Genomic DNA, 15,693 nt, shown 5'->3' on the forward strand with positions numbered 1-15,693 from the left:
ACGTCGTAGTGAATCCGAAGAAGCCGAGTAAGGTGCGCTTGGTTTGGGATGCTGCAGCATCAATGAACGGAGTCTCTCTTAACTCAGAGTTACTCAAAGGTCCGGATATGCTAGTTCCACTTCCCAGAGTAATCTGCAATTTACGGGAACGGCCAGTAGCATTTGGTGGTGACATTCAAGAAATGTACCATCAGATCCGGATCAGACCTGAGGATAGACAAGCGCAACGGTTTTTGTTCCGAGCGAACAGTGAGGAAGCTCCGCAGGTGTACGTTATGGACGTTGCCACCTTCGGTTCCACGTGTTCGCCCCGCTCAGCTCAATTCGTGAAGAACTTGAATGCAGCAGATTTCTCGGAGAAGTACCCTGAAGCAGTAGAAGCCATCGTGAAGCGTCACTACGTAGATGACTACTACGACAGCGTGGATACTATCGAAGAAGCGATCCAGCGAGCCAGCGAGGTGAGGTACATCCATTCGTGTGGAGGATTTCGGATCAGAAACTGGGTGTCGAACTCTGCTAGATTTCTCGAACAAATAGGAGAAAGGAGTGTCGATTCCGCAGTGCATTTCAACTGGGACAAGAACACCAAATACGAGCGTGCGCTAGGCGTCGTTTGGGACCCGGTTGAAGACGAGTTCCGTTTTGAGACCGAATGGAAAGCAGAGTACAACAAGGTTTTCCTAGAGGAAAAACGCCCGACGAAAAGAATTGTTCTGAGCATTGTGATGGCGCAATTCGATCCAGCAGGATTTCTTGCTCCAGTTACAATTCTCGGAAAAATGCTGGTTCAGGATCTGTGGCGGACAGGCTGCGACTGGGATGATGCGATCGATGAGCTGTCGTTCAGGAAGTGGTTGCGGTGGACCAACGCAGACGTGTCGGTGTTTAAGCTACCTCGAAACTACTTCGGAACTGCGGGATCAGATGAGGTCGAAGAAGTCCAGCTTCACATCTTTGCTGATGCCAGCGAGACGGCGTACGGATGCGTGGCATACTTCCGTGCAATCGTACGGGGTAAGGTCGTTGAAGCAGCTGTCGATTCCGCGGCTAGAACTCCTGGCAGCGGTTCTTGCGGCAAGGCTGGCACGAACGATCGAGCAGAATCACAACTTCACGATCAGTAGAGTGGCGTTCTGGATTGACGCAGAAGTGGTGCTGTCCTGAATTCGGTCGGATCAGCGCCGCTACAAGCAATTTGTTGGTTTTCGCATTGGCGAAATTCTTAGTTTGACTAAACTGACAGATTGGCGATGGGTTCCGACGAGATTGAACGTGGCGGACCTGGTAACCAAATGGGGTAAAGGTCTGGAGATACACCTCAACAGCCCGTGGGTACGTGGGCAACAATTTTTGTACGACAGTGTGGAAAAGTGGCCGAAGAGAGAATTACCTCCCGCTAACACTACGGAGGAACTTCGGGTTCACTTAATGCTGCACGACGTGCAAGTTGCAAAGGCTATCGTGGACGCCAATCGCTTTTCTAAGTGGACAGTGCGGGTGAGGACGATGGCGTGCGTAATCCGGTTCGTGTCGAACTGTAGACGAAAGAGCAAAAGGCTGCCGATTGAGACGCTAAAAGTAACGAGCAGACAGAGCAGAGTACTACAACCGACGGTAGCTACGTCGGTACGTGTGGCGCTACAGCAAAGTGAGTACGAGAAGGCGGAAATATGGCTGATTAAGATGGCACAGGCGGAGTGTTTCATCGATGAGTTGAAGATACTGGTCAGGAATAAGGATCGGCCGGTGAGCCAATGGCTGGCGATCGAGAAGTCCAGTGCACTCTACAAACTTACTCCGCTGATTGACGAAAGTGGGCTGATTCGAATGGAGGGGAGAGCAGAGAAAGCAGAGTTGCTGTCATTCGATCTACGTTTTCCAACGATCCTGCCACATCAGCATAAAATCACGCAGCTGATTGTTCAGCATTACCACGAGAAGAGCGGTCACGGATATCGACAGGCGGTGAAGCACGAGCTGAAGCAGCTGTTCTACATTCCGCAGCTTGACGCAGTAGTCCGGAAGGTGTCGTCGTCTTGCGTATGGTGTAAGGTCCATCGAAGTCGGCCTCGAGTTTCACGAATGGCTCCGCTACCAGTGCAGCGGCTAACACCGAATTTTCGTCCCTTCAGTTACACAGATGTGGATCATTTGGGCCCATTTTCTGTTTCTGTAGGACGCCGAACGGAGAAGAGATGGGTCGCATTGTTCACCTGCTTGGCAACCCGCGCGGTGCACCTGGAGGTGACTCACGGGCTGACTACGCAGTCGTGCTTGATGGCGATTCACCGGTTCATTGGTCGGCGAGGTTGGCCGATGGAGTTTCTGTCCGACAATGGGACGAACTTCCTAGGAGCCAGTAAGGAACTGGAAGGAGTTGTCCGAGAAATAGGAGAAGATTGTGCGGATCAGCTGACTAGCGCGAGAACGAAGTGGACGTTCAACCCCGCTTTGGCTCCTCGCATAGGAGGAGTATGGGAGCGTCTCGTTCGGTCGGTTAAGGAGGCATTCGTGGCGCTTGATGATGGGAGACGGTTGACGGACGAAATTTTGCAGACAGTAGTGGTGGAAGCGGAAGACATGATAAATTCTCGCCCGCTAACGTACGTGTCTCAAGAGTGTGACGAAGCGGAGGCACTCACTCCAAACCACTTTTTGCGGGGACTCACCCCAAATCAGCCCAGCGTGAATCTTCCCCCACCTCATCCAGCAGCAGCACTTCGAGACGCGTTCCAGCGATCGCAGCAGTTGGCCAGCATTTTGTGGGAACGTTGGGTCAAGGAGTACGTTCCTTCGCTGAACCAGAGGTGAGTCGAGACCATTAAGAATAGGAGACTTAGTTTATGTGGTAGAAGGTAGCAACCGGAAGTGCTGGATCCGCGGGGTGATACAGGAGGTCATCGTGTCCGGTGATGGACGAATTCGGCAGGCCTGGGTACGCACCAACAGTGGGCGATATAGGCGAGCAACAGCAAAACTAGCCGTGATGGAGTTTGGTCACTCTGAACCGGATGCGAGCTCCGGGATAGGATTACGGGCCGGGGAATGTTCTGGCATCACTGGCAGTTGCACCAGTGTCGAATTGACAGATGCAAAAAATTTGCTGTCATGCTGACAGACGACGAAGTGCATCACGAATGTAGAGCGAGGGAGCTGTCAGAGACAACATAAGTAAACAAACAACATAAGAAGGAAAGTAGGATAGAAAAACCATTTTGAAAGTGATAGTAGTAGAATAGTAAAATACGTTGGAGTAAGAAATTAGAAGTTGTGAGCAAGGAAATTATTCGGATAGTGGATAGATTGCAGATTAAGCTGTATTTAAGAAATAAGATCCAGAATACGTAAGTTTGTGAAACAATATAAAGCAGTGAATTAAAGCAACAAATTTATGACTAGATACGCGGAGGCAAACACTGGACAAGTAGATTATCAATTCCGAGATAAAACGAAGTAAGTGAACGTACAAATTAATTACTAAAACCGATAAAATGAAAAATGTGAATACTAAATTGTAGATAAATTGCGATAGACAGCGATAGAGGAAGGAAAAGAGGAAGCTGTAAAGTAAGGAGAACAAACAATTGTGAGTAAGACAAATAATCGATTATTTACGGTAAATTAAAATAAAGTTATTTAGTTTGATCTGCACAGTAAAAAAAGGCGGATTTTTTCGCCTGCCGTCCGAACACAGGTTTTTCACACGTTTTTTTGCGCTGTTCTTTATTACGAGTTTTTTTTTGGGCGGATTTTAGAATTAACGTGTTTTTTTAATTCGGATTTTCCAAATAACGAGGTTTTTGCAGAAATATTTCTGGCGGTCCTTTTGAATGCAACAGACTTGGACTTTTTTCTGAATAAAATAGTATAAATCCTTTCAAGAACTTAGAACAATGTTGTCAGTTTTTTTTGCACGGATTTCACAATTAATCGTTTTTTTTTTAAATATATTCTAAATCCTTTTGAATGCAAAAGACTTGGAAAACTTTCGGAACGATGGAAGAGACGGGTTTGGAAGAGTCCTTATGTCCCGCACCTCAACAATATGGTTATTTTCGGAATGATCTTGACGAATAGGTGCCAGAAATTTATGTTTGACGCCATGTTGAAATCCAAGATGGCAACTTCCTGTTTAGCAAAATTCTCTATAGCCCAATCAATATGGGTACTACCTAGCGTTATACAGGCGTCACATGATGTTTGTTCAAGTTCCTGTTTTCGTAACGTAAAAACATGAGTGTTCCAGAATTCATGACACTTTATTCACGATTTCGTGAACGATTTGGTTCTAATGCCTAAAGTGCCATACGACGAAAATGCGAATGGCGGGAATCATTTTATCTGTTTACTCTACTCTACCGTACAATATTGGTTTGGTAACCTGGAGTGATTCCAACGTTGCAGTTAGCAATCAAATTGCACTAATTAGACAGAATCAAACGTCACGAAAATGTTGGACAACTACGTTTACGGAAGTGACTTTTTTGAAAATTCAACAGCAGTGTTCCCAGTTCTACGCTAATTACACTATTTCTAGCTACTATTCCGATGCGATTCGAGGGTGTTGACTAGCCAACTAAAAGAATTTGTTAGTATCATTCCATCCGTTAATGGCGGTTGATAGTGCACAAGCCAGTTACTTACTCATCGTCACTAGAGAATCAAAAGCATTCGAATTTGTTTACACCAATCTAAACGATCACGAGGCGAAGGTTGAAATGTTAGGTGTGCAGTGTATATGATTGTGTGCCGTGGACGGATTGACTGCCTGATTCTTCGACTTACTCGAAGCACATTAATTCCACGCTTCAAACACCACATCACCTCGGATCTGTGTCAACCTTGTCATCTTGATTGTCGCTAATGGATGCGTGTGTATGTGTCTGCTACTTATTAGTTCATGATGCTGATAATATCCAGAGATGATTGCAACCTTCAACCTCCACGAAGCTACGCAAATGCAAGGATGAACCAGTTATCACAGCTATTGTGTAATTAGGTAAGTTTGCTATTTTGAAAAAAATAAATGTTACTTCTTACACTGTCAAGCACTAAATCATTTCCATCAGTCAGAATAGAATCGTTCCGAGCAGCTCGCTTGCCACTATGGTAAGCTCGTTCACGTGACAGGCGATCCCACTAAGTACAATGTCAATAGGCAGCTAGCAAAATAATTAGTACTTCTATCCGGTTGGAGTTCCTAGGGGAAGTTTTTGATTGTATCTTTTTTTTTACAGCTAAACAACATCTAATGTATGATTATAGTAGGATGGGGTGGTTTCGGGGGAATCAGGTAAGGATTTAAAATTTCACAATAGGTTCGTGGGTTGGGAATGGCGACGGGAAGGGAAAATTTAATAAGGGGGAAGTAAAAAAATCTGTTCATGCACACCTCAATCTTGCGTCCCTCAACCACAGTGCCGTGAAGACGTTCGCGTGCTCGCTCCGCATCGCTACTATTAGCGAATGTTACAAAACCGAATCCCTACATGCAAAAAGGACAGAACAAGAAACATGCATTAAAAACAGCGGTCCGCTCAAAAACAACGTGCAACAAAAAATATTATTTTCTTGTATTTTTTTGTGTATATATATACTTTTCAGCGGTAAAATCTCAAGTCTTAACTGTTCTTTCTAACAGAGGTTTGGTTTAATTGCTCTTTTAACTGATGGATTTTACGCTTTTGTTTTTCTTGATTGTTATAATATAGTACGAACAGAACTTGCACTATTTTAAATGGTTCATCACTAACTCAAAATTAAAAGGATAAAAAGAAAAACTCAAAACGAAACGGTGGTTCCAAAAACGTTTACTGTCAAACTGTCTGCACTGGTAGGTAGGTAATTTAATGACAATCATTGCTCTCAATCCGTTAACAATATAGAAACTAAAAAACGAATATCGCATATCAGTCCGGGAGGAGGGTAAGGGGAAAGAATTAAAGAGATGAAACGAAAAAAAAAACTAAGCATCATCATCATCATACTCATATAGCTATTATAACAATTAGCATTAAAATAGACGATCAGTAGTAGTAATTAATAATTAAAGAGAACGAAAGCAAAGAAAAAACTAAAGAGTAAAAAAGAAAAAGATAGCAGGCGAATAAGTAAAGAAAGCAGAACAAGGCAACAGAGAGATATGCCGGGGGGTACAATTATTCAATCAATCTATTTCGGAAGAAATTATTTGCAATCATATTAACACATCCATTCACGGATTGCTACCCGACAGTGAACCAATCACTGGGTTTTGGTGGTGATGGTATTTAATGGGTGAAACGTAATTAAATTAAAGGGAGGTAGCGAAGAGCAGCAGCGGTAAGTATTGAAAACGATTTGGAATAGATTTGCATTTTGGTAAATTGGAAAGCCATCGACTAACCAACGTTCAACGATGCAATTAATGCAAGTGTACACCACCATCGACAAAGTGCTATCGAAACAATAATTAGAATGGGCTTTACGATGGGTGTTGGTTATTGGACAGGAGGTCATAGCTCAAAAACTGCTCTAAACAAGGAGTGAATTGTTGTATCAATGGGCGGTTATCGATCAGAACGTAAAAAGTAAAAAAAGAAAGCAAACAAATAGTAAACGTTGAATTGTTTATGTGTTGTGTTTGAAATGTGTATTTGTATATGAGCTTGTATGTGTATATGTTGCCATTGCCTTGTACGCAGCGCACCTGGGTTTGAGTCCCGACCCCGCACATAGGGTTAGAAATTTTTCATAAAAGATTTTTCTAACCCGAAGTGGCGAATGACCAAAAAAACCTCTATAATCGAAATAAAAAAAAGAAAAAAAATCGACTGCATTGTATTTTTAAGCTGGATTTATTTCGGCTGAACAGTCGGTGCGTTAATGTAACAACTTAAGTTGTGATTATTCCCACGTTTCAAAGCAGTATTCCCATCATCTTCAGGGGGCAAATCTACTTGGTCGTTCCTCGTTAAGAGGCTTAAGTTTAGAAAAGCCTCTTAACGAGGAAGAACCAAGTAGATTTAACCCCTGAAGATGACGCAAATCCTGCATCGAAACGTCGGAATAATATCAGCTTAAGTTGTTTCAATAGCGCAACGACTGCTTAGCCGAAATAATTCTAGCTTATATTAATATGGACAAGAGTTAAAAATTTTTTTCGAATACTCGATTGACCCATCCCTAAAGTGATTCTCAGTCAAACCAGGACTGTTTGTTCTAAATTTGAAACAAATCTACAAAGTTACATTTTTCATCAGGTCTTCCAAAAATGTTCACGATCTATCCCTCTCAGTTAAAAAGTTAGTGTTGGCGCCCTCTATTCAATTAAACTTGGAGCTAAACATATCATGTACTAAAAGTTCGTGGGAATCGACTTCACCCCAATGCTATTTAAGGTTCCGTGCAAAACCGATTCAGACATAACTTCGTTTTTTGTTCAATGACACTATTTTATACAGTAAATCTATCTGAGAACGAGTTACAGGGAATGAATACTTCTGCACGAAAAAATATACACTGAAAAAAAATTTGTGTCATTTTTCACAAAAAACAAAAATTCATGATGAAATTACAAATTGCAAAAAAAACCCATTTTGTCTAATTTTTTATATTTTGTCAACAAAAACCTAAAGAGAAAAGAAACATTTTGAATGTGATTTCATGATGGAGAAATTATCACCAAAAAAGTTATTCTAACAATAACTTTATACGTTTTTAAATTTCATACTAATTGACATACAAAACTGTAATTTTATTACAGAATATAATTCTAAATATAATTTTAAATCGAAATGCATTTGACAAATATCTTGCAAAATGCGATAGTTTCCGAGATATTTGGAATTTTGCTCCAACGAGAACAATTAATTTAATTAAATCCTTTTTAAAAGTTATTCGCGTTACCCCATCATAAATTGCCAAAGTCTAATGTTTATCGTTTTACAGACATAAAAGAAGCTTTTTCAGTGTATTTGGATCATGGAGAAGCTTTAAATAAAAGTTTTCCTAACAACGACTTTTGACAAATTTTCATAATTCATTCTATTTGCAGTCAAAAATAAAACTTTATTTTTGAATATGATTCCAAACGCCATTTTAAATCGAAATTCTTACAACAAAAAAATTTCTGAAATGCAGTAGTTTTCGAGATATTTTAAATTTTGCTTTAACAACCCAATTATTTTGTTTTATTACGACCTTTTCAGAAGTTATTCGCGTTTCTCCTTCAACAGCAATTAGTTTTTCGTAGGGCCCATAACATATCCTGTAACTTTCCCGTTGACATCAAGGCGATATTGAAAACCATTTGAATCCTTTCCTTGTAACTCGTTTTACTGTATAAAATAGTGGAATCGAACAAAAAAAAAATTGAAGCTATTGCACGTAGAAACATCTGCGCTCTTTTGAAAATCATGGAGATTCATAAACCGAACACAAATGTAAAGTTTCGTTCGAATCGACGATGGTCATATTTTGCGATCAGCCGGTTTCTCATGGAATCCCTCAAGTGGGTTTCCCTCTTGTAAATTCTCGAAAAATAAACCACAAGCTTCAAACACGTTAGTCTAGATTTATTACCTACTAGTGAAAATTGGGTGAAGATACTCCCATTAGGGATTAGGAATTGATTCAAGGGTGAACCGATTGCGGTCACTTTTCTTACCATTCATATGGACAGTAACTTGCTAAATCGCTAAATCGCTCTAAGTGGAACGAAATTCTTGGAAAACAATTTTTCTTAGATAAAGTTGGATTTGATGTCTCGAATTGATCTCGTCAGTAACTAGTACCAACTTGGGGCCAGTTGGACTATAATGGCAAACTGCACCCTAACTTGGTTCTACCCACGCATTCATAAGCGTTAAGCCATTGCACAATATTGGCTATACATTTGCGCGAATGTTGCATTGAAGCTCCATTGTAGCATTTAAAATGCAATCAAACTCTATATTAGCATTATAAATGCATACAGGCACAGCCGAAATATAACCTTGTCACTTGCACTATATACGTATATGAAACTGAGCGAACGCGTGCATGCTTCAAGGATCTTTAATGCATATATGCTTTGCATACGCAATTAGTGCTGTTACATAGCGCATATAATGCTATTATAATGCTGTGGGTTTATTCGTTGTACAACTTCTCTTGAAAATTATATTCTACACTGCGGGGTCACGACAACGCAAGCTGTTTATGCTTCCAATCTGTTGTTCGAAATCTTTGCGCCCGGTGTGAAATAACTTAGTTGCAAATGGTGGGCCATTTTTTCTCAAAGAAATGTTGTTAGGTATTAAAAATAGTATATGTGGTACTTTTTTAGACCAAAAAAGAAGTCCAGAATACCTTTTTATTTTATTTTGTTATGAACAATTGTTTAAAAAATATGCAAAATGGTAGCTTTTAGGATCGGAAAAAATCACGAACAATCAGTGTCTTACGACAATTTTATTGCTGGTTAGTTCGTTAAAATCGGCTAAAAACTTCAAATGTCAGTATAATGGTCAAAACACATTTTTCGCAAAACTTTTTTGGATTTGATTTTACAATGCCAAATTCTTCTAATATATGGGATCTTCCCTAGAAATTGTAATTTCACCTAATTTGGGTGGCCTGTTTGAGAAAATTTGACTCGGGTATGAGTTCCACAACGATTATGATATTAAATTGTCATTTCAGGGATTTTTTACAATTTAATATCCTCACTGTTGGGCATTTACAAATTTAATGAGTAAAAATCTTCAAGTTACTCAATGCTTGAATTATCCTACGAAAAACTTGTAGGTATTAAATTAACTAACATAAAAGTTTGGTTTTTTAGTGTTTCGGACTCTCCTCGTCAGTAACTAACACCAACTTAATGCTAGTTAGATAAGTCCAAATTAGCGCCAGTTAGACACTAAAATCCAAAAAGGATGTGTAACTGTATAGATGCCATAAAAAAAATCATGCGAGAATTGAGTAATTTAAAGTTTTTTTACTAACTTAAATTTATAAACTGCAACTGTAACAGCCGTTACAGTGAGGATATCAAGCTGTAAAGACTTTGTTTGCTTCAGTAACTTGTATCTTTGAACCTTCTAAAGCTTTACCGAAGACATCAACTCTCTGGATTTCGAAATAAGAAACGCTCCGCGACGCCACCTATGCAGTGACAAATCAATTTAGAAGAATAAGGCGCACAAAAATCAAGACACTTGGTTGATGTTTTGTCCTGCAAATTTCGTGTCCTGGCCCACTGTGCACAGGTATGCAAGCAAGCTCAATATTAGGCTTATTTTATCATTACTCTTTTGCCTCTTTGTAGAATATTGATATCTTCACTCGGAGCAGACCAATAACACTAAAGGTAGGTTACATGAGTAACCAGCCGAAGGAGAAATGCTATTGGACTGGTTGGTTAGCCCAAAAAGCCGTATCTGCAAGAAGGACCCTAAAGTCGATTGTAATAGCTATCGAGGCAATGTAGTCTATAGGGTACTTTCTCGTGTTCTGTTTAGCAGACTATTTGCTTTGCGACAAATCCCGCATTAATTCAAGAAATAGAAGTATGGGCTGTTTGAGAATTTCAATGCAGTGTATGGTTCAGTAAAACAAAAAACGGGTGTACCATTTCAAGCAGAAATACATAAAGCCATTAAACATAGTGGATGTTGGGCATAATATACGTTAAGCATAATGGACGTTTGGCATAAATCATGTTGATGAATCATTTAAAGAAAGTCGGTTACCTGTTCAAAAGCATACAACAAACAAATAAAAATTATATCTTGCGTTGATACTTATTACAATTTTCTGTTATTTTAACTACTAACGAAACAAATTTTATAACGCAGCTTGCTACGAAAATTGCATCCTGTTATAATTTTACAGGGATGTTGCAATTGTTCAAGAAGAAAATGTTTGCCTTAAAGAGTAGCTCATGAAATAAAGAATGAAAATATTTATTATTCTTTATTCAATGAATATATAAATATTATATATTCCTTGTTTGCACGTGAGTCTTTGCTTTTTCCTTTCTTAAGGATTTTTTATGAACGTGTCCACTGGAAAACAGACAGAGAAAGAATGATCGGAACGGCGAGAATGAAGAAACGGTGAAAATTCACCTTTATTGGAAACCCTGAGAAAAGATATGTCCTCAAGCAGGAATCGAACCTGCGATCTCCCAGTCTCTAGTTGGGTACGTTAGCCACTTCGACATCGAGGAACTGTGATGATGCCATCACATGTTCCCAACAGTTTGTGTGATCACCGCTGCAGCCTCCAATACCTCGTAATTGACCCATCGACCCCCAATGTCTCCTATAAGCAGATCGTCACCTCTCCCTCTCACCGATCGGCCCAAATCTCTCTCGTTATCTATTTTTAGGTCCAGTGGACTGCGCTCAAGGCTTGAGATATTTATTATCACTGTTTGCCCCCATTTCCTAACTCAGTCGCCACCAGACAGTTGGCAGTGAAAGAGCTATGGAGGGGCATGTTGATGTCTGCCCTCAAAGCCTATCGGCAGAAGCTAACGACAAATCCAGCCGTTGATGGAATTTTATATATTCCTTGTTTGAACGTGAGTCTTTGTTTTTTTCCTTTCTTAAGGATTTTTTATGAACGTGTCCACTGGAAAACAGACAGAGAAAGAATGACCGGAACGGCGAGAATGAAGAAACGGTGAAAATTCACCGTTATTGGAAACACTGAGAAAAGATATGTCCTCAAGCAGGAATCGAACCTGCGATCTCCCAGTCTCTAGTTGGGTGCGTGTGTTGGGTCCTCGATGGCGGAGTGGTTAACGCACCCAACTAGAGACTGGGAGATCGCAGGTTCGATTAAGGTAAGGTAAGGGTGAAACCATTTTTCAAAGTTAACTTGCGCTAAGTGTTTCGCATCGCATGGAATCGAAGGAGTTCAACCAAAAGTTCAGTTCACTTCACAAATAGGTTTGTTTTCAAGAATCATCTTGTTTGGCAAGCAGTTTGTAGCTGCGAACTACCAGTGGAGTTTTTGTTACCTAAGGATTGCGATGTTCGATTTTTTTCGATTCCTTGTCATAACATCAATCTAGGTAGGTATAAATTAACCTGAAACAGGCCGATGGTGAGACAAGGGATTGAATGTGTGATGCATACTTGAATTATCTAATGCGTTTTTTCTGAAATTTTCTTTAATAGCTGCACAGTTTGTTTTGCCAAAATCGTGCGACCTATTAATTACGCCTAAATCGTTAAATTTGGGTCAATGACGTGTTCGAAGCAATTTGTGGACATTAGAGCTCATTGATATGGTGTGATGGTTTCAATGGATAATCTCCCTAAAAGTGAGATATGTTGACCAACTTTCTTGCGAGTGTCTTCGGCAAAGCTGTAGAGCATGATTTTGCCAACAACTTTCATGAAGACGTAGTCTTTATCTTTATTACCTTCAACATTATTACGTGTTGTTTGCGAATGACTCTTTGAAAGCCAATTCTTCAATATAACTTTTTATAGATCACCCTGGCAAATTCGGTATGTTCCGTAAAAGGATTGTATTTTAAAATGGACAATTTTCAATATTACAATGTTGGCTTACCTCGTGTATTTTCGAAGTAATTCGGCAATTTTGGAACAATGTGGTGATTCAAAGGGTGATCGGTCGTTTACGTTGAAGCGTTTGAATTTACGACAATAGTGTCTTCGGAGTACTAGCAAGTTCAGTCACTTACTTCTATGACCTTAGTGAATAATCCTCCTAGAAGTGAGACTTTTCAATATTTTTTTTGGTAGAAGGTATGAACTGACGTCTTCGGTAAAGTTGTAGAGACTAATTTCTCGAATTTCTTTTTTGAATACACAAGTATCTTTTTTAAATAATTTAGAAGTTATCGCTCGTTATATCTGGATGACCCCTAGCACTATTTTTTTCAAATATCTTTTCTAATATCATACCAACAAATCTGTTATGTCCAATTAAGTTATTCCAACCGTCAAAATAAACAACTTTTATGAAGGTATATTTTCTTTCTTATCTCGAGTATATGCATTCTAAAAGAATGAACATTTTTAGAAGACAATAGCTTTTACCAAATCGTCTATAATTCTACTGGAGACAATGAGAGACATATGACATTCATTGAGTGTTATAGTATTGCTATAGTGCTCCGAATTGCAACTAAGCTGGATACCCGTTCAAATATTATCATTATTGAAAAATTCTAATTTTATCAAAAAATATCCTAAAATGTCTATCGCTTCTGGAAAAATATCTACCTCGATAAGACAAATAGCTTGTTGGAACATTCTAAAACGCTAGCTACGATATTTAACAAGCAATGTTAAAAAATTTAAGGGGTCATTCACAAACAACGTTCTACAATTTCGAGTGTTCAATGAATAGAGATTTTTGGTCTTCAGTAGAGGTGTTCCCTAAAACAAGCTCTTCCACATTTCTAAAGACTTCGTCTTGTTTTTCATATTAAAAAAATTGTAGGAAATTCCTCACTTCAAAGGGGATTAATCACTGTAACTATATCGCGAAAAAGGTCTTTGCTCACCATAACACATCCCTTAAGACGGCAAGGTGACATACTATGCGGTTTTCGCATGAATAATTTGTAGCACGTTTTCAAAAAAACCTGTTTTAATCCACCTAGCGGTGCAATTGTGCCTTTCTCATTTCTCTAAACTATGGCACGGAGGCTTTTTATGTTCAACATAATTGTGGAAATATCCATTACATTCTTAGTACACTTTGCACTTATACACAATGAGCATACCAGCCACGAACTTGATGAGGTACGTGTCGATGGTGAAACACTTGAAACAAAAAAATATCATATTCCATTAGCCTAATCAGCATTAGATCAATGTTATCTGCTTGCTAACTCATTTTGTCATGCGGGGGTGGGTATGTGAGGAGGGCGAAAGTCCCATGAACGAACGACTCCCCAGCTTAAATTGGTATGCTTTGTGATATAGTGGTGGTTTAAAGATGATGGGGTTGAAAGGTAGGGGTATGAGGGCTGGATGGGGTGGTGGTCTGAGGGGTGATTTAAAGAAATTTTTAAAGGAGGGGAGTGAACAGTAGAGGGGGGGGGGTGTAACCCCTCTCCGTAAACCATCAACTACGCCCCTGTTAAAATCCAGAAACCTTATGCGAGTCGAAAAAAAAATTTGGCCGGGATTAGGTTGACGTTTTTCAGAGTGATTGCATAACCTTTCTATATGAGAAAGGCAAAAAGGCAAAAATGTGCCAAAATCCAAAAAAGTGAATCGTCGTCAAATTTTTTTTCGAGTTTGCATCAAATCTCGACGTTTCATGCACCTTGAACACATTTAGCATCAAAAATAAAAATTCTAATTTTCAATTTTTCCTATAGTTTATATGAGAAATTTCTGTGTGGCCGCACTCTGAAACCCGTAATTCCGGAACCAGAATTCCGATCGATCCAAAATTCAATAGCAGCCGATGGGAAGGTTGCACCTTTCATTTGAGACTAAGTTTGGGCAAATCGGTCCAGCCATCTCTGAGAAAAATGAGTGACATTATTTGACACATACGCACATACATACACACACACACATACACACATACATACATACATACACACATACAGACGATCTCGACGAACTGAATCGAATGGTATATGACACTCGGCCCTCCGGGCCGGGATTAAGTTGACGTTTTTCAGAGGGATTGCATAACCTTTCTATAAGAGAAAGGCAAAACTGTGGACTGTCGCAATATCTCAAAAACGAATAAACCGATTGTGTTAATTTTTGTATAGTTTAGGTAGATCATCACGAGTCGTAAACACAATTATACTAATATACGAGAAAATCTTCAAAAATTAAGTTGTATGTTTGTCTTTCGAAATCATCTCGTCCATAAGCATCAAGTTAGACGTTTAAACATATCGTCTAACTTGGCCCCAAGTTTATGTTAGTTACTGAAGAGATGAATTCGATCCAACATTATTTTAAGCTAGGTCTTGTGCTCTTAACGCATAAATTGGTTCAATCTATTTTTTCCCCTTGGGAATATACAGGGTGTTTGGTTCATGTTTAAGAATCTCTCGGGGGGTGATAGACTGCCATATTTGGAGAAAAAAATTGTTCTACACCTACCATGAAATCTCAACCGTTACAGAGTTATTGAACTTTTTGTGTAAAAAACTTATTTGTCTTTAAATACCTCTAACTTTAAAAGTATACTTTGTATTTTAAATATTTCAGTTCCATTCGAAAGGTGAGAAAATTTCCTATTGAATGCTCTTCTTATATCTTTTAAGTAATTAGTTTTAATTACCTTTTAGCTGTAAAATAGTTAAAAGTTAGTGTTTTGAGGAGGTTTTTGCTAATTTTCTCGAAATAATGAAGTATGATTATAGCAATATCCATTATCCAAAAGTTGGGTTTTAGGACGATTCATAATTTGTTCTTGGACGTCATATTTCTATCTCTTCTCATTTCTTTGTAATTTCATTACTATACTTTTCCTGTAACCGACTTGCAAGTGCTTAAAAGACTCTAATCTAAAAAATATGCTTTATATCGTTATTTACAGGATTTCATTGGAAAGCTGAGAAAATGTCCTATCAGTGCATGTACAAATATCTTAAGTGTGCTAAATGATTATTTACTAACGAAATAACTCAAAATTTGTGTTTTTTGGAGAGTTTTTTAATTATTCTAATTATTAATCAACAAAATTTATCGTTACTATTGTTCA

General features: G+C 39.1%; 1 protein-coding gene across 14 annotated transcripts in view; it reads right to left on the reverse strand.

Annotated features, from left to right (window-relative positions):
- LOC131693510 (RNA binding protein fox-1 homolog 2) overlaps positions 1 to 15,693 on the reverse strand; it is an 803,264-nt gene that overhangs the window by 174,973 nt on the left and 612,598 nt on the right. For all 14 annotated transcript variants that reach the window (XM_058981382.1, XM_058981380.1, XM_058981390.1 and 11 more), the window contains one exon: positions 5,396 to 5,488. In XM_058981382.1, the coding sequence (XP_058837365.1) occupies positions 5,396 to 5,488 (93 nt within the window). The remainder of the gene's footprint in view (positions 1 to 5,395; positions 5,489 to 15,693) is intronic.

Source organism: Topomyia yanbarensis, chromosome 3, assembly GCF_030247195.1.
Source record: "Topomyia yanbarensis strain Yona2022 chromosome 3, ASM3024719v1, whole genome shotgun sequence".
NCBI lineage: Eukaryota > Metazoa > Arthropoda > Insecta > Diptera > Culicidae > Topomyia > Topomyia yanbarensis.